The 20481-nt window shown below is 37.5% G+C and overlaps 1 protein-coding gene across 1 annotated transcript in view; it reads right to left on the bottom strand.

The window, feature by feature from the left end:
- The window catches only part of ercc6l2 (excision repair cross-complementation group 6 like 2), a 63258-nt gene extending 45242 nt beyond the window's left edge, over positions 1 to 18016 (bottom strand). The window contains 4 exon segments of the mRNA NM_001375302.1: positions 10816 to 10938; positions 16068 to 16492; positions 17648 to 17705; positions 17791 to 18016. Of these exon segments, the coding sequence (NP_001362231.1) occupies positions 10816 to 10938; positions 16068 to 16492; positions 17648 to 17672 (573 nt within the window). The 5' untranslated portion in view covers positions 17673 to 17705; positions 17791 to 18016.
- Positions 18017 to 20481: the final 2465 nt, after the last annotated feature.

Genomic DNA, 20481 nt, shown 5'->3' with positions numbered 1-20481 from the left:
GAACTACTTGGGGAGATTAGTCGCCCGCGACAAAACTCCCTGTTCGCGGGCGACTAATCTCCCCAGATTGCCATCCCTCCGGCGAAAATGTAAATCGTATGCCATCCCACCGGCGATTTACATTTTCGCCAGTGGGATGGCATTTCGGGGAGATTAGTCGCCCGAGACACAGGAGATTTGTCGCAGGCGACTAATCTCCCCGTGTGTCAGAGCCCTTAAAGGCTCTAATTTGCAAAGACAGTGGTGCGGCCAGGGGTCTGCCCTATGTAACCAATACATGATGCAAATATTAGATTCCTTGCAATTAACATTACCGCAAGTGCAATTAAAACTTAGTTCAGTGCCAGGTTTGTATGTTTTTATGTATAATAAAAATTCCCATCTTTCTCTTACACATAATTTCACATAATAAAATTATAAATATATCAGAAAAAAAAACAACCACACATAAGTGCATCTAAAATATTATAAGTCTAAAGTGAGAGATGAGTCCACAATATAACAAAGTTGGTTCTCTACGACAAATCATGTATAAAAAAAGTGTAAGAAATCAGTACATGATAAAAGTAAGCTAAGGAATGAGAACCATTTATTGCTTAGTTTGGCAAATAATGCATATAGTACTGGAGGCATTTTAATGACCTCTCTCATGGTGGAAAACACACAAATTCAATGGTTTTGTAACAGACTTTGATGGATTTCAAAATTTAGAAGGCAATGTATATGTATATATTTTCATCACCTCATAAATCTCACCTATTTATTAATTGTAACACACATGTCTGAAATTCAGATATCATCTTAAATCAATGCAACCACCATGTCAGATTAGGGCCAAATTTTCATTCATTTCCCTTCAACAGAAAAAGAATTATAAGAGATCTGCAGTGAGGGTATTTATTTAAGCTGACCAAGAGCATGAATCAGGTTTTAAAAAGTCATTGTATTTGTCTTATCAAATACATAAATAATACAGAAATGTACCATATACAATATATATATATAGGGGCAGATTCATCACACATGGGTAAAATGATATAATTTCTGATGATCGAAAATCTCCTGAAAATGCATACAAAAAAATCATAATAGTCACGATAATATCGTAATGGCGTTCTGGAAGTCACAAAATGTTCGTATCTGAACGACTGTAAACGGCAGGAAAACCTTTCTGACTTTGATCCTTCTGTGCATGTTTTTTGTAGCCTCCCATAGGACTCAATGGCACTCTGCAGCTCCAACCTGGCCCAAGGACAATCAGGATAATAAAGCTTTAATGAATCCTAAATTTTCGTACTCAGTGTGACATATATGATTTTGCTGCACAAATTGTCATGCCAATTGTCGCAAACTACGAAAAAGTTGTGCAAATTAATGAAAAAGTTGCCAAAAATACGTACAGTACTTATATAGGTATGGGATCCCTTATCTGGAAACCCGTTATCCAGAAAGTTACAAATTACGGAAAGCCAGTCTCCCATAGACTCCATTTTAATCAAATAATTCAGATTTTTAAAACAGATTTCCTTTTTCTCTGTAGTAATAAAACAGTACCTTGTACTTGATCCCAACTAAGATATAAATAAATAATGGTATGGAGATCTAAATTACAGAAAGACCCCTTATCCAGAACACCCTTTGTCCCGAGCATTCTGGATAACCTATATATACATTATATGTATATATACAGTGGCTTGCAAAAGTATTCGGCCCCCTTGAACTTTTCCACATTTTGTCACATTACAGCCACAAACATGAATCAATTTTATTGGAATTCCACGTGAAAGACCAATACAAAGGGGTGTACACGAGAGAAGTGGAACGAAAATCATACATGATTCCAAACATTTTTTACAAATAAATAACTGCAAAGTGGGGTGTGCGTAATTATTCAGCCCCGAGTCAATACTTTGTAGAACCACCTTTTGCTGCAATTACAGCTGCCAGTCTTTTAGGGTAAGTCTCTACCAGCTTTGCACATCTAGAGACTGAAATCCTTGCCCATTCTTCTTAGCAAAACAGCTCCAGCTCAGTCAGATTAGATGGACAGCATTTGTGAACAGCAGTTTTCAGATCTTGCCACAGATTCTCCATTGGACTTAGATCTGGACTTTGACTGGGCCATTCTAACACATGGATATGTTTTGTTTTAAACCATTCCATTGTTGCCCTGGCTTTATGTTTAGGGTCATTGTCCTGCTGGAAGGTGAACCTCCGCCCCAGTCTCAAGTCTTTTGCAGACTCCAAGAGGTTTTCTTCCAAGATTGCCCTGTATTTGGCTCCATCCATCTTCCCATCAACTCTGACCAGCTTCCCTGTCCCTGCTGAAGAGAAGCACCCCATATTTGACAGTGAGGATGGTGTGTTCAGAGTGATGTGCAGTGTTAGTTTTCCGCCACACATAGCGTTTTGCATTTTGGCCAAAAAGTTCCATTTTGATCTCATCTGACCAGAGCACCTTCTTCCACATGTTTGCTGTGTCCCCCACATGGCTTGTGGCAAACTGCAAACGGGACTTCTTATGGTTTTCTGTTAACAATGGCTTTCTTCTTGCCACTCTTCCATAAAGGCCAACTTTGTGCAGTACACGACTAATAGTTGTCCTATGGACAGATTCCCCCACCTGAGCTGTAGATCTCTGCAGCTCGTCCAGAGTCACCATGGGCCTCTTGGCTGCATTTCTGATCAGCGCTCTCCTTGTTCGGCCTGTGAGTTTAGGTGGACGGCCTTGTCTTGGTAGGTTTACAGTTGTGCCATACTCCTTCCATTTCTGAATGATCGCTTGAACAGTGCTACGTGGGATGTTCAAGGCTTTGGAAATCTTTTTGTAGCCTAAGCCTGCTTTAAATTTCTCAATAACTTTATCCCTGACCTGTCTGGTGTGTTCTTTGGACTTCATGGTGTTGTTGCTCCCAATATTCTCTTAGACAACCTCTGAGGCCGTCACAGAGCAGCTGTATTTGTACTGACATTAGATTACACACAGGTGCACTCTATTTAGTCATTAGCACTCATCAGGCAATGTCTATGGGCAACTGACTGCACTCAGACCAAAGGGGGCTGAATAATTACGCACACCCCACTTTGCAGTTATTTATTTGTAAAAAAATGTTTGGAATCATGTATGATTTTCATTCCACTTCTCTCGTGTACACCCCTTTGTATTGGTCTTTCACGTGGAATTCCAATAAAATTGATTCATGTTTGTGGCTGTAATGTGACAAAATGTGGAAAAGTTCAAGGGGGCCGAATACTTTTGCAAGCCACTGTATATATATATATATATATATATATATATATATATACGATGCGATGATTTAATAAATTTAAATCGTTTTTCTACAGTTTGAAGCCGTGAGTGCTTTTTTGTGAATGTGCTTGCTATATATATATATATATATATATATATATATATATATATATATATATATATATATATATATATATATATATGGGCATTTTTGTATTAACCAAATTGGAAATTAGATCCCTAAAAGAGGTACATCTCTTAAAGGGGTGGTTCACCTTTGAGTTAACCTTTTTGTTATAGAATGCCCATTTTCTAGCAAATGGTTTTCATTATTTATTTAAAGTTTTTTTTAAAAAAAATTGCCTCTTATGCCTCTTTCCAGCTTTTGAATGGGGGTCACTGACCCCAGCAGCCAAAAACTATTGCTTTTTAAGGCTACAGTTTTATTATTACTGTTACTTTTTATTACTTATCTTTCTATGCAGGCCCTCTACTATTCATATTCCCATTTCTTGTTTAAACCACTGCCTGGCTGTTAGGGTAAATAAAACCCTAGCAACCAGATAGCTGCTAAAATACCAAATGGAAAGCTGCTTAACAAAAAGCTAATTAACTGAAAAATCACAAAAAAAAATAAAGAAATAAACGCCAATTGCAAATTTTCTCAAAATATGAATTTCTACATCATATTAAAAGGTAATTTAAAGGTGAACTATCCCTTTAAGGAAAAGTGCTTAAATGTGTCCATATATTCAACAATGGCCCAATCTTTTGCAAAGTTTGTCCCCCACCACCTCTGCCCTTTCTCACTTTGGACAGCATTAAAGAGAAACACATGACTGAAGGAAGCAGAAGTGGAATGGGCAGGTACAGAGGAGGAGTGATAAACAGATAGCAGCAGAGAAGAACAGATGGGTCGGAAGCAGAACGGGGGGGGGGGGGTGTACTGGCTGCAGGGAGTAGAAAATGGCAGCCTGGAGGAAAAGAGAGAAGAGGGGAGGATAGAGTTGTTAAGAACCTGGAGTGATGGAAGATACATCCCTGAAGGCAAACAGAAATGTAGAGAATTGTAGATTAGAATGAATAATGTAAACCAAATAAAGAATATATCAGAAGTCACCTCAATGTTTGCTATAAAATACAGTAGGTGGTACATGGCCCCCTATATATACATAATCATATAAGCTGTTGGTTAAAACATGCAAGTAAGATGTATGGCAAACAATAATCCACAAAATGTATTTTTACAAAAAAGTCAAGAAACCACAGAGCATATTTTCAGACATGTTGGTTTTTAATGGGGCATTACAACTCTTAACAGATGAAGGACACCAGAAGGAAGAATGTGAATGGAGAGCAGACAGAAAATATAGCAATAAAAAATTTTAATCCTCCCATTTTGAATGATGTGCCATAAATATAAAGTGCAGGACTGGCAGGCTCTTTTGCCCTTCATTATGATGTGTCTCCTTTTAGGAGGTAAGGGTGGCATTAATGCTGCATAACCATGACTATTGTGCTGGTGTCCTTTAAGTAAATTTAATGCCTCTAAACATCCCCTCCAAAAAAATATAAATATCTGCAGATATGCCCCTTTATCAGGAAGGTGGATTTTTTTTAAAAAAAAGATCTTATGGGTGCTAGGTGACCCTAGCTGACACAAACTTCACAAAATCTGATGCAAGTGTATTTAAATAAGGTATATGATTTATTTAAACTGCTGAAATTAACGTTCCTGTTTTGACTAAACGATTGCACTTGCACTATGTATACCAGTTACTGACTGAACTAAAACCTGTCACAAAGATTTACAGCATTAAACCATTCCCCTTGTATTAGTAAGACCTGCATGCAGTCCATCCTCATAAAATTCAAAACATTACCTTGTGTGGAAGATGGGAATCTTTCCAACTAAATGGCAGCTCTAACTAATGTGTTCTGAATTGCTCTGTATTGTAAATACTTTAAGCAGTTAATGTGTTTAAACCATGTATCACAAGTAACGATTTTAATGTGAATAATGGCTTCACACCAGATCAGATACTACAGCATCTTGCTAACCCCTGTGTGAGAAAAGGATTAATGATGTATTGCAGGATTTGTTAATTTGTGTACTAAGAGATAGATCTGCATACACAAAAAGTGTAGCCCCACTGGTTAAAGGAAGGCGGCCTTATCAACAGGGTGCACAATAATGGGGGTATGTTTCCACATAATGTCAAGGGCCAGGAGCACGTCTCTCTGATTTTACAGAACCATCTGACATGAAAATTAGCCAGGGGACAACTGTAAGAAAGCCAAGGGACATAATTGGCACAAAACAACATGCTCTACAGAGGTGGGGGAACAGAAGAATAAGGACTTGTAGCATGTTTAATGACAGCAAATCAGTAAACATTTTGGAAAGTAAAATGCATATGCTGTATATTATTCAAGAGTACCTGAATCATTGGTCATATACATGTATTGCTGGAATAAGGCATAATGGGGTGAAACCAAAAGAAACACTGAAGGAATATCTGTGAGATAGCATCAGAATTGCAGACCTAAAAATGGGTGTGGCTTGATGGACGGTGAATTGGTTTGGGTAGATCAGGATTGTGGCGTCACTGTACTTTTTCATATTAAAACGTTGGGAGGTATGTTTAACCTATGTTTCATGAGCCTATTAGAGGCTTATTTAAATGTTTTGTTTTCAATAGCACAAAGGTACATATTCATGAAATGTCTAGCTGATTTGAACTTCAAATTTCTGTTATCTTAGTTCCAGTTGCTGCCAGCTATTGATGCTTACCAAATGAAATACTGAAAAATATAAAGCTTCACTCTGTTTAAAAGGTACATTTTAAAAGTTCTTAGAGAAATGGAAACTTCTGTTCAAAGTTCTACAAAACTTCTCTTTAGTTATATTTAAAAATTGCAAACTGATTTATGGCTAAAAAGGTGACTACATTTCAGATCACAAAACCACTGAAAGCACTGAAACTATAAAGACCATGAGTAAAAAATAACATTAGCACATGGGACAGGATAGTCTGCATTCTAGATTTTATTCAGGAAAAAGAAAAGAGAACCATGACATTTTACAAATCTTTTATTCACACTCCACAGAACAAGCACAAAGAGGCAAGGCCCCCAACCCCTCACGTATGGAAAGTACTTGTACTTGAGGCCTTTAAGCTTCCATGCATTAAGAATAGAGGGTTGGTAAAGCATTCATCTCCATTTCATGCAGCTCATATGTGCTACTACAGCTTTTAGGCACAAAATTAAGGCACAACACATAACTGTTTTTATACTGAGATTTTCTTCCAACAAAGAAAGGCTTTAACAAGCAAATGGAATCCTGTCTTAGTGCTCAAGATGTCAGCAATGAATAATGCTAGCAAAAGAAGACGTACAGCCAAAATCTTTTTCTATAGGTGAGCATCTAAAAAAATTGTTTTACCAAATAAGACGAATTAACACTTTAAACCAAACTTTTTAAAAGCATATTTCAATACAAAACTTTTACAATAGTTAATGCCAGATTACAGCTTAATACGAAAAGCAGACAAATTTGTCTATAGAATTAAAGTATACTTGATGAGGAGAGAAATAAAGAAAAGCAAAAAAAAGTAAAGATGATGCTAAACTAAACGGGTGAAGAAAAACCTGTAGATGTTCTGGAGATATACAGGGAAAAAATAATCCCTTTTGTAAAATTCAAAGTTCTGCTTTATTTTTATAGGTCATAGTATTTCTAATATCCTCATATTTTAAAACATTGGGTTCTTGTAATGTAGACGGAGGGCCTAATATAGGGCTGTAGTTAGCATGGGACTGTAGCTGGGGGGGGAGCAGCATTGGCAGGGTTAATTATAAAGCACCTGGTAGGTGATGGGGTCCCTGATAAAAAATTAAGCAGCAGCTGGGCAAGGGGTCATGGCAAGTTTAGGGGCTGACAGAATATTGGCTACAAGGAGTCACATGTAAAGGGTATGGGGGGGTATAAAAGGGCAAGCTCGTGGGCACAGGCTCACCTTCCATCAGGGACGGTCTTATGACGTTCCCACCCACCCAGCCCAAGTTAGTGTTTACCTGGTACTTTGTAAGGATTGTAATGCGGTAGTGGTATAAAAAAAAAAATATATATATATATACATATTATTGTCGCAGCTTGGAGGTGTTTATGTTGGTCTAAAATTAATGGGAGAGTTGAAACAAATTTGATATGCTCCTGGCCTGGCATTAAGGCGGAGTAAAAAGATTTAAAATAAGGCAGCTGGAAGAGTTATTATTCTGGCGTGCTTGGTTCATTTTGTGTTTATTTTGGTGAAAATTAATAAATAAGCTGCGGCCATTATCTTCCACCCAGCTCTGGTCTCCGAGTGGTTCTTTATTATTTTAGGTAATCAATATTACATCCAGCGTACAAGTCCCATGATCAAGGCCTTCAAAGTTGCCCACAGGAGATCAGCTTCTTGGATCTTGTTGGCCATCTTTTGAGTGGCACTTACATGCTTGTGTGCTCTGTGCCATTTTTAATGTTGTTTACTTAAAAACAAAGTGAACAGCAACTCACAAGTTGTTCTTTAGTTTGCTATCTGCAAAAGCAAATTTTCCCACTTCCTGCTGCCTAACCTCCTGTGCAGAGCACTCACACTCAGCAACACCCCTTATTCCCCAGATGCTGACTCATTACTTACAGCACCTGCACTGGCCCCCTCAGCCCAACTGAACACAGCGCATTATTCTCTCCATCTGCTTGGTATCACAGAGCATTATGAGAGATACATACTGTAGGTTCTATCAAAAGTTCTCCAGTGACTGTGCCCCAATACGTACACACACTTTATATTGTGAGCCTGTCCATAAGCTTAGGCAACTGATTGCATTCCCCATTGTGTGTTGTGCATCAATCAGCAGAACAGAGAATCCCCACTTATCTTCACGGCTAAAGGGCTGTGTTCAGCTGGGCTAGTAAACGAGCATAAAATATGATAAGGCTCATTTAGGAGCACAGTGGGTGGAGCGGCCTTTCCATGAATTTCAGTGTAAAATTGCTTATTCACTAAGTTTTTGCAACTTGCGGTTTTCTAAACTTTGAGCAAGTTATGGCAAATATTTTCAGATTGGGAACAGCAGGGCACCAATGCCTGCAGCCTTTGTTTAGCCTGTCTGTAGAACCTATAGATATAACCCAGTAGTGCAACCCTAGAACTCCCAAAAAATCCAAGCTAGTGATTAGTACAGGGTTCTCTTGAGTCAGAGCACATTATTCATCAGAGAAGGCTGGGCAGGTGGCTTTAGCACTCCACATGAGGGATCATTTAAGATGAGCACAGTTTTAATTATGACTGCAAGCGTAGTTGTGCTTCCACACTTTTCCCTGCATCAAAATGCACTCTTTAGGCTGATGCCACACCAGGCGTAGGGCTGATTTTTTCGGCAAGCGGAAAAATGCTTGCCGAAAATTCAGCCCTACGCCTGCTACTTGTGCCTGCACCCGAATGAATGGGATACGCTCGGGTGCAGGCACATGTAGCCGATATACGCACGAAAACACGAGACTTTGCATTCTCTCACGTTTTCGTGCGTATATCGGCTACATGTGCCTGCACCCGAGCGTATCCCATTCATTCGGGTGCAGGCACAAGTAGCAGGCGTAGGGCTGAATTTTCGGCAAGCGTTTTTCCGCTTGCCGAAAAAATCAGCCCTACGCCTGGTGTGGCATCAGCCTTACATTTCCATATATTTGTACTCGAGACTGTTTAGTCCCTCCTGCGGCACCGATTGACGCAGAGGAACCCTGGAGCTACCACCACCTCCTAACTACGCACAGTGCACTTGCGGGCACAGATGTCGGCAGATGCAGAACACTTGAAATTACACTAATTGACACAACTGATACCAAGTTGCATCAAAATTGAATGTGAAATTGCTATAATTTTGGCAAAATAGATGCAACTGCATCAGGTGCAGTGCCACTGCGCCAGGCCCAAAACTCCCCTTGTGACTACAATGTTACTGCAATTTTGGGGAAAAAATTGCATAGTGAGAAAAAGATACATGGTGATTGTGATCAAAATTGTACTTAGCTCACTGCGCTTGACCCCTATGGAAGTTTGATCATAAACTCGCAACTAAAATCCTTGTGTTCTTAAAAAAACATGCAGTTTTAAGGAGTGGCTCACTAGTAAAACAGGGAAAGGGAGAATGCTGGGTAATGAATCACTTTGTTACCTCTGTTTAAAACAACATCCACTAGTTCAGTAGCACTACCATTAATTATACTTTCATTAGCCTTGGAGTCCTCACACTCTCCCCCTCGTATAACTTTGCATGTCTAAGAATGATAAGATGACATATTCTAGGCAAATATTTCTTCGATGTTTTACCGAATTCCCTGCTTCTAAGATATATGCCACCAGAGTTTTGAGGCAAACTAAACGTTGTAACAATGAGTCAATGTGTAGTGAACAGAAAAAAGTACTGGCATCATATCAAAGCAAGCACACAGACACATTAGTTGTCCAGAGTGACTGGTAAAGAAAATACTCTGAGGCATATCTACAGATCATATTCACCAAAGAGATTTCCATTGTCAAGAGGCACAAAGCCACAAGTGTCAATCAATACATGAAAAATAGGAGATAAAAACAGTGAAAATTTGTATTACCAAATGATTCATCCACAGTAACACATTTTTTCTCACATTAGTTTATACATTAGTAAAAGCTGAATATTAGGTACCTATAAATATTTTTTTTTAAAAATTGCCGTTGATTCCGGGAAACATAAAATCTACTTTTTTAGTAGGATGTGCCATTGGGTTATTCTAAATAGAAAACTGCCATTTTAAGTACTAAGGGCCGCCCCCTGGGATCATGATACACAAGGGCACACATACATGTTAAGTTACATCAGCCAATTAATGGACAAAGTTTTGTCTTTTACTCCCACACTTCTTCCTGTTATAGTTAGAGCTATAATCAGGTGATCTCTGAGGGAGCACACAGCCCATCACTAAATTTTGGATCTCAAATTCCTAAAATTTTAGTTTCATTATCTATCTCTGCTAGTAACAAAGCCAATGCAGCTGTTATCCTTTCTTTTGATCTTGTGACTGGGACCAAACCTAAGAATCACAATTACAGTGGATGAATTATTTTTAATAGCTGAAAGATGTTAGTGAAAAGGTTTTAGGTAAATACATTGTAAAAATCTTCATCTCCATGTGTACTGAAAAGTGCTATAGCTTCTTTGAGTTCTAGGTTGAACAGAATATTTCAAATGCTGTAATTTACTGTTTTATATTGGGTAAACATTAATTTAACACTGTGAATGTTTTTAGGGTTTCTTTTCCTAAAGATTGGTTGAAAGTGTAAGTATTCACAAGCAAATACAATCTTTAGGCAACATAAACAAAGCAAGATGTACCTAAATAAGACTTTGTACAATATATCTTTTAAAATCAACACTGTATGTTATGGACAAGGAGTAGAGGTGGTACAATGTAACGACTTTACACTTTACATTATCTCCTATACAGTTGGGTAAATTGAAATTTATGTTTTTCTTACCTTTTTAGGGGATGAAGAACTGCAGACTTTCTTTACAGTTCGCAATAAAAATTCAGGCATATTGTTTTCAATATCTTCACGTGTTCCCTTCTTGCCAAGAATGGCAGCCAGAAATGCTATAACCTAGGACAGAAATTCAGATTTCAGGGTATATGTCCTTATTCTGATAAGACACATACTAAGGTTTAAAATACTGTAGTCTGTAGTCAAATACTGTAGTCAAATGTAGCCTTTCATCAAGTTTACACTTTGCTAAAAAAGCTTGCCTTAAAAATAAAAGAAAGAAAGCCATGGCCAATTTCTGTAACAGCTAAAGCCTTATTTACTGCAGCGCAACAATTACTAATACTGGGCAAGTTGTTTCTAGTGCAGACGCCTATGGCAAGCAATCAAAATTGTCATTGTTCCTTTTGCAGGAGGCTAAATAAAGGTAATTCACTTATTGGTTATAAGTTACTGGCCAGGCGCAATAACATAGTATTTTCACTTGCAGGTTAAAATAAGCATTTGGATTACTAATAATTAAAAAAAAAACAAAAAAAACCTTACAACAACTTTTTAGTTGAAAAGATAAAAGTTAAAGGTGAACATTTCCTTGAAAGAGTCACACAAATTATAACTAGGCAGCAGAAGGGTTAAAACATTTACAGTGACAGAATAATGGTCTCAAAATATTGAGTCTAAAGGGGAGGACTGCACATACCCAAACAAGTCCACTAACATTACTGTGGTGGACACTGAAATTGTGTAATTAGATTACAGATATTAACCTAGCACATAGCAAAAAGGGAGGACTATTCAAAATCTCTTAAGGCTGAATGTGTATAAGTTAACTTCTTCAGACCAATTACATAGTTACATAGGGTTGAAAAAAGACCAGTGTCCATCAAGTTCAACCCATCCAAGTAAACCCAGCACACCTAACCCACACCTACCAATCTATACACTCACATACATAAACTATAAATACAACCACTAGTACTAACTGTAGATATTAGTATCACAATAGCCTTGGATATTCTGATTGTTCAAGAACTCATCTAGGCCCCTCTTAAAGGCATTAACAGAATCTGCCATTACCACACAATTAATTCTTGAGCAGACAGATGCTCCCTCAAGGAACTCAGCACAAGACTACACTGGGGATTGCTGGGGTCAATTTGCATCATTTTAGTTTTGAAGAACATGTCCAAAGATATACAGAAACATTTTACCTTCCAAACCAAAAATATATGCCAAAAGCCTAATCTATATTCTTCACCAATATAAAAATTAAGTCATATGACACATGTAACACTCAATACCTCTCCTTACCACCTATGATTCACATGACTGGAAGCCACCTGTCAGCACTTGTGACATTTGCCCATTTTCATGCTGAAAAGTAGACATGACAGGCAGTTTCCATTCATGTCAATCAAAAGTAATTTCAGCAGCGCACTGAGCTGTAGGGGTGAAAAAATAGTTGATTTATTGGCTCAAAATACACCAAACATGTCAATGACAAGCAGCAGAGAGGGTTATCAAGAATTTGTCCCCGGGCTGAAATCAGCTATGGAGCACACTATGGAGCAAATTACCCAAAGTGTAAAATGTAAAATTTGTCAAAAAATAACCACAATGGCAATTTTGTAGCATATTATCTTCCTATCATTTATGATTTATCAACTCCAATGTATGTTTTTCGCCATGTCCAGGGTGACCACCAAACATTATTAATATAAAGCAGCTACATTAGCATCTCATTAACTCTGTCATATACCCTATTCTAACAACCACAAACATCATTTCTTTATGGTGTTGATTCGCCAGTATTAGTGTATTTTCCCCATGAAAATATTCTAGTGTAATTACCAAAAGTATTTATGCCAGCAAAATTTTGGCACATTACTCTCACATTGGTGTAATTATGACTTTAAGTGAATACTTGTGATATGTTGACATAAACTTTGGCAGAGTTACATGGCAACAAAAATCAGAATATTATTAAATGTACCTATAGGTGTGCTATTTCCCCATGGAATATAACACCCTTAACAAAATTCTATTCATAGTAGTAAACATGGGGTTTTTATAGGCAATCAATAGCAAACCTAGGGGTCTGTATCATACTTACTAAAATGATTAACTGTTTAATAAATGGTGAATTTACACCATTAGTTTACACCACTACATAATCCATTAAGTCAGTTGGAAAAAATTAAGGTCAAGTAAGTACTGGAACAAAAAAAAAAAAAGCCCCCATGATAGAAGTATGCAGGTTTTTAGGTTGCAATGCTTGTGGTATATCTGGTTACTGCTTTTCTCCACAGCATGATAAATAAGCTCTTTAATATCATGTGCAAGACCAAGGTGTCAGCTGGAATGGTGCAATCACTACTCCTGGACTATGCTTTCTCTGGAGTAATAAGTGGCAGTTTGTCATCTGAAAGACTTAAGCTGGCCATACACACACCAATATAATCATACAAAACTATGTTTGATTCTCAGACCACATGTGGGCTCCGAATTATAGTTCTAATAATTATCATCCCTTGGCGTTTGGCAGAAACCAGGGGAATTTTATCTGATTGAAAGTATAATGCGGATAGTAAAGTTTGGTGAAGGAGGAATAATGGTCTGGGTTGGTTTTGTATGGTTTCGGCTAGGGCCCCTGACTCAACTGAAAGCAAATCTTAAAGCTACAGTGTTTGACCTTCTTTGACAATTCTGTGCTTCCTAATGCAAAGTAGAAAGGCTTTTTATTTAAGCACAATAATGCCTCCATGTATAAATTGACATTGGTACAATTTGTTTTCTGAGATGGAAGTGGAAGACCTGCACAGACCCCTATACTTCAAACCAAAGATCATCTCTCATTAACACTCTAGCTAAAAGGAAGCAAACTCCAATGACAATGGGGGTTGGACAGTCAAGTGTCTGGACACTTCTGGTCATGTATTTAAATATGTTTACAGTTATCTAGTAGAATTAAGTCTAAAACAACTAGACTTTTTCATTTGGTTTGAGGTATGGGGTTCTGTGCAGGTCTACCACTTTCATCTCAGAAAAAAACAAGTTTAAAATTCTGTACATATGTAGATATAGGCACAAGTTTGAAAAATATGTGGCTTAGGGATTTTAAAAAAGTCTGATGGCACTTTTGGTTTTGACCATGTAGTGTATTTTGGTAATTGTTTGGATATTGGGCACAGACATGTTTACTCATGTTGGATTAAACAGAATGTGTGCTTTTCAAAAATATATGGTTTTCTAGGACATTTTACTTATAGGGTCCCTACATGCCACATACTTTGATTATACCATGCATATCAGGTATCAAACTGGTCATAAAACCCCTGGCATATTTACAATGTTTAATCTATGGACGCTAAAGTGGGAGATGCAGTAAATTGCAAACTTTGAGGTGATTTTCAGAGATTTTATTAAAAAAAAAAAAATAGCTAACTTTAGGAAGATTTCCAGTTTCATAGTTTCGAGTAAAACAGCCTTAATTAATATTAGGATGTTTTATCTTTGTAGCAAAAGACATGGGGGAGATAAAAAGCGTTTTTCAGATTTTTTTAGAAATGTAGCTAAATTTGCCGTTTGGTAGTTTGATATCTAGTTTGGTAGTTTCATATTTATCCATTTAAGATATTTCAGAATGTATACTTTCAGGTCAACTTACTTTTAGGGCCTTTTATGCCACAAACAGGCAATGTGTTTTTGCAGCAGTTATAATGTATACCCTATACTGTATGGCTGAGCAACATATGAGGTGTAATCCTATGCATATTGGGCATATTGGCTGTTTAGAAGATCCCTTTCATAAATATTTATGAAGTTTTAACTTTGTACCTAGGGATGAGTGGAAGATAAAATACAGTAAATTGCAAGTGTTTTTTGTATATGGTTTTCTTGGACCAACGATCCCCCTCTGACAAAAAATCTGAGCCAGAAAACCATGTACTTTTGAAAGGTTAAATGGGATCAATAATGCGGTATGTAATTTTTTATTCCTGCATCAATCTTTATTAAATATATTTTTATGAGTGCATGCTTAATTTAGCATCTGTGGGTATGTATTTTACCAATATTTTATATATGGGCACCCCCCAGTTATTTCACAATATTGGTGGGCTTCCTGTACAAGAATTTACAGAAATGTTTTAAGAGCCTGGAGGTAAATGAGCCATTTAAAAGCCAAGGTAAGCTGCCTTCAGCACCTTTCCTTCTGCATAACAAATGGGTAAACCTGTAATTGCCACTTAGTCTACATGGGAAATAGGTGTGGTGGTCACAGGCAGCAAAGTGTGTTTAAAGAGCTCCTTTGCACTCAAAACTCCAGGTTTTCATAGCACTTATATCAGCTGGCACAGATATATGACACATAATTTATTTTTATACACATATAATTTATTTTTATAATACATTCCATTAGATGGACACACACAAGATCATAACATATTAACGTATACAGATTCCTTTTACATAAATGCAGTTTTGCCAAACCAAGCTAATGTGCAACTAGTCTTACTGGATTTTTTTTTTTATACCTTGAAACTATTTTTTCTTTACACCAAAACACTGCTTCCTTTTGACGAAAAAACTTTTTCCAAAGTCCAAATTATGACCGGCTAGTGAAAAATTTAAAAAGTGTCAGTTCACACAACTATAAAGACATTAAGGCGTAACGTTCATATCACTGATAATCTGTCCAACCTAATTATACTGTATGTTGTTAATTATATGTGTAAGTTTGCAGACATTTTGAACAATTTTATATTAGTTTGAGTGAAGGACTATCACAATAATCATTTACATGCACAAAAGTCGCATAACATTTACTTCTGGACCGCGGTAGTTTTACAATGTAGAAAGCCATTCTTTCAAGAATCCCAGGTCCCAAACATTATGAGCAACAAATCCTATACTTCTATGGACAGACAATTGGTCCTCAATCCCACCAGTGTAAAATGTATTGTATCCGCACAAAACACTAGCACTTATATAAATACATTTTCCCCTCTTGTAGATACAAAAATTACTTACAATTTTATTACAGACAAATAGCAAAGAAGAAGAATCTATTATTTAAAAGGAGAACTGTGGGAAATGGGATTGTCTATTTCAAGCTTGCTAAAAAAAATTATGAGAAATCAAATACCAGTCAATAAAATATAATGTATCGTATCTAATAAGATTTTTATACAAAAAGTATCACTTTTATAAAATTTTAAACAGTAGTGTAGTTAAACATAGGTTCATACCTGTATTGTCTTTCCAAGTCCCATGTCATCACCAAGGATACATCCCACAGACCGAGAGAAATGTTTATACAAGAATGTTATCCCATCCCTCTGGTAATCACGTAAATATCTATTGATTGTATAAGGAACAGAAACTGCAGTATTTGACAATGGAAAATTTTCCAGAGGTCCATGGGGTCTCCTGTCTGGGAAAAAAGGTTTTTCCAAGTCTTCATCATCAAACATGGATGTATTCCAGGAGCTGTTATAGGATGGTGGTTTTTGGATCTCTGAAAGTGGCACTTTCTTTTGGGTAGAATCCAAAAATGAAATAACGGCATAAGATAAACCATTAGCACCACAACTGATGGACTTTATCACAGCTTCACAGAGCTCGCCATTTTCTGAATAAGGAGCCAGGCACTTTTCTTCGTTATGCCACACATCTATTATTTGTCATTAAGGAAAGGAAAGATGTTAATATGTGTTGAAGTAGAGAAATCTCTCTACTCACCAGAGTGTTTCCGAAACTGATACTTGAAGAAAAAAAAAAAACACTCATAAGTTAGTAAAAAGAAAACTGCCTTGCAAATTTACCACAAAAATAAAAATTCTGAAATAAAACAACAGTAACTGAATATGTTATATATATATATATATATAGAAAGGGTACCGACACACACAGGGGCTTGATGTAAAAGAAAAAAAAAAAAAGAGTTGAAAAAATTCCACAGCCCCTGTGTGTGGTACCCTTTCTATATATTTTTCCTCTATATATGTGACCTTGACAAAGGTCTCAAGGAAGACTGACACGTTGGAATAACAAATAAACTTTATTTCTTTTTCACCAAACTTTTAAGTTCTGTCTATATTTACTATTTTGCGGCGAGCACCCAGACACTCTCTCTAATTAACTTTATTTACCCAAACAACCAGACAGTAGTTTAATTCAGAGACTGGAAGATAAATAGGAGAGGGACTGAATAGGAGGTTAAGAAATAAAAAGTGTCAAAAACATCATTGTAGCCTTACAGAGCTATAGTTTTTTGCTGTCAGGGAAGCTGGAAAGATACAGAAAAACAAGAAATAAAATTTAGAAAAAAATAAATAATGAAAACCATTTTTTTTTGCTAGGTCTAGGACATTTATATCATATTAAAAGTTAAGTTAAAGGTGAACAACCCTTTTAACACTGGGCTATAAACCCCTTTAATACTGGGCTGTGAATCCTACAGACTATTTAACATAAAAATATTTGTTTACATTCATATCTCTTGTAAACTAACAGTGTCTACACCTCATAATAAAGTGTTGGAATTAGGCTTGTGTCAGTGGATTGGACTGCTGTACACTTTTCCATGCAGAACAACCGTTCTGTATTTGGTTCTGTATTTGGTTCTAAGCATGGACAGAAACTAAATGGACGTTTCCCGGGGCATAAGCCAAACTAAAACATCATAAAGGTAAGAAGGTTGCACAACTTAAACTGCTGCTTAAGGGCTGCTGTCAATGGGTACAGATGTCATGGGCACTTATACAAACAGAATATTGGGAGATGACAACCAACATATCAGGCATCAAACAATTTAACAGATACTTGCCTTGGTCATCTCTTCCAGAATCCATTTCTACCAATGTTTTCTATAAAATATTACAAACCTGTAAAGCAAAGATAGATATTTATACACAGATTTACAAAATATTTTGCAAGGGCAGAGAGGTGGCATATTTATAAGTCAATTACCTTCTATCAGCCAGCTGTGGTACAGATAGTAGAAATTACATTTCTCTTGTGCATTTCCTTAATAGTCTGGGCATTTATATACACGAAAATAGTTTTAAACATAATCATTACGTAGCTTCGAAAACAAAATAGAAAAAAGTAGTGATACGGCTCTGTATTGCATATTCTAAAATGCATCATTTGAATTGGTCATGTTTTCTCGTTCTTGACACACGGGTGAGATAACTCACACCTGCATACTTGAAAATAGGACTAATAACATCCGAAAGCCGGCGCGATTCTGACGTCACTAAGCCGCGTCGCGGCCGGTTGATGTCATCGTCCTTGCGCCGGCAATGCAGGATTGGTTTGGAAATAGCTGAGGCGCTGGGTTGTTAGTTTTGTTATCTCCGCAAACCAATAAGTTTTGCTTGTGAGATCTGAGAATAACGGAAAGAATTCGCTTTCTATCAATGTAGACATAGTGAGTGTGGGGCAGCCATAAGGGCCCTTCTGTATAACTAGCATACCTGTTATGTCTATAAACATAACTAGTAGGCAAAGGGTGATTTTATGTTTTAGGCTAATGAAAGTGTTGTCCTAGGTTGGTGTCCCCAAATTCACCCTAGTAGAACAAAGGCAGTATCACGTCCTCTATTTAAAGGAGACGTGTGAAAAAAATGTGCCAGTCGTGCTGGCTGATACATTATATAACTTTAAGAAGGGGCTGGATGGCTTCTTAGCAAGTGAGGGAATACAGGGTTATGGGGGATAGCTCTCAGTACAAGTGAGGGAATACAGGGTTATGGGAGATAGCTCTCAGTACAAGTGAGGGAATACAGGGTTATGGGAGATAGCTCTCAGTACAAGTGAGGGAATACAGGGTTATGGGAGATAGCTCTCAGTACAAGTGAGGGAATACAGGGTTATGGGAGATAGCTCTCAGTACAAGTGAGGGAATACAGGGGTAGGGGGATAGCTCTCAGTACAAGTGAGGGAATACAGGGTTATGGGAGATAGCTCTCAGTACAAGTGAGGGAATACAGGGGTAGGGGCATAGCTCTCAGTACAAGTGAGGGAATACAGGGTTATGGGAGATAGCTCTCAGTACAAGTGAGGGAATACAGGGTTATGGGAGATAGCTCTCAGTACAAGTGAGGGAATACAGGGTTATGGGAGATAGCTCTCAGTACAAGTGAGGGAATACAGGGTTATGGGAGATAGCTCTCAGTACAAGTGAGGGAATACAGGGTTATGGGAGATAGCTCTCAGTACAAGTGAGGGAATACAGGGTTATGGGAGATAGCTCTCAGTACAAGTGAGGGAATACAGGGTTATGGGAGATAGCTCTTAGTACAAGTTGATCCAGGGACTGGTCCGATTGCCATCTTGGAGTCAGGAAGGCATTTTTTCCCCTCTGCGGCAAATTAGAGAGGCTTCAGATTGGATTTTTGCCTTCCTCTGGATCAACTAGAAGTTAGGCAGGTTATATATAGGCATTATGGTTGAATGTGATGGACGTATGTCTTTTTTCAACCCAACTTACTATGTTACTATGTACTCCTGTAAATATAGCAGGAATGTGCATTAAAAGTAGTGCTTTGGGCTGGTTTATTGAAATTTTCTGGAAAAACTCTTCAAGTCCCGCCCATCTGTTCCACTTACTCTTTTCCTTTCAGCATAACATGAATACCATTTACTCCTTTCTATCTTAAGGTGGCCATACATGTTAAGATCCGCTCGCTTGGAGACCCAATATCCCCACCTACGGGTGGGCGATATCAGAAAAATGTAGGCTAATTCAGGGGCCAAACAAACGAATTATAACAGCGGCAATGGGTGCAGTTGGTTTGAGGACCGCATCAACAAGCCGATGTGGTCCCTGATCTGACTGAATCTTTTAATCTTTTTTTTTCAGGCCAGATATCGATTGGGCATGCCCCATGTTCCTGCCCCTACAGGGGCCGAAATCAGCCCCTGTATGGCCACCTTTACAGTATATGTACATATCTTCCACCAACAGTACAACACACACTTTCTAGATCCCTATCTCTATCCCTTCCAACCTTCTACCTCTGATGCTCCTCTTTCTCAGAACAAAATCAGTGCCAGAGTCATAGTAACCAATTCCCTACTTTTTACATCACATTTAACATTTAGGATTAGTTATTAGATATCCAAGAACTGCCTCAGTATCAAATACATTTAACTGAAGCTTGCATAAACACATGCTGATTGCAAAAATGTTTCTGGTGGCCTAGGAAACGTAAAGTCACTGGGAATGGATTTGTTAGATACCCCAGTGACTTTAATCCTGAGAGCACCAATAAAAAGGTCTTTTTTAAAGATAATATTTTTTGCAGGGTTTTTTGAATGAACTGCTTCCTGAAATATATTTTTTATAGAGACCTAGATTTTGGAGTATAGTTTTCCTTTAAAGCACAATAAATAGTAGAATTAGTAGTGGTGCCAAATTGTTAGCACCTATTAATTCTAGTCTTTCCACTCTTATTTCCTACCACGTGTCAATGTTCCTTTTCTTTAAAAAAAAAAAAAAATCACTGTCATATAATACATTCTTACTGAGCACTAGACTGCCATATTCTTTTGGTTTCCCAGGCATCTCCTGTGCCTATTGGATTTGGGTGCATGCACAGTACAGAAATTAGGAAGACACATGGTATCTGGAACACCAGAGCATTATGGCAGTGT

Source organism: Xenopus tropicalis, chromosome 1, assembly GCF_000004195.4.
Source record: "Xenopus tropicalis strain Nigerian chromosome 1, UCB_Xtro_10.0, whole genome shotgun sequence".
NCBI classification, from domain to species: domain Eukaryota; kingdom Metazoa; phylum Chordata; class Amphibia; order Anura; family Pipidae; genus Xenopus; species Xenopus tropicalis.
This window is presented reverse-complemented; position numbering and strand designations above follow the sequence as displayed.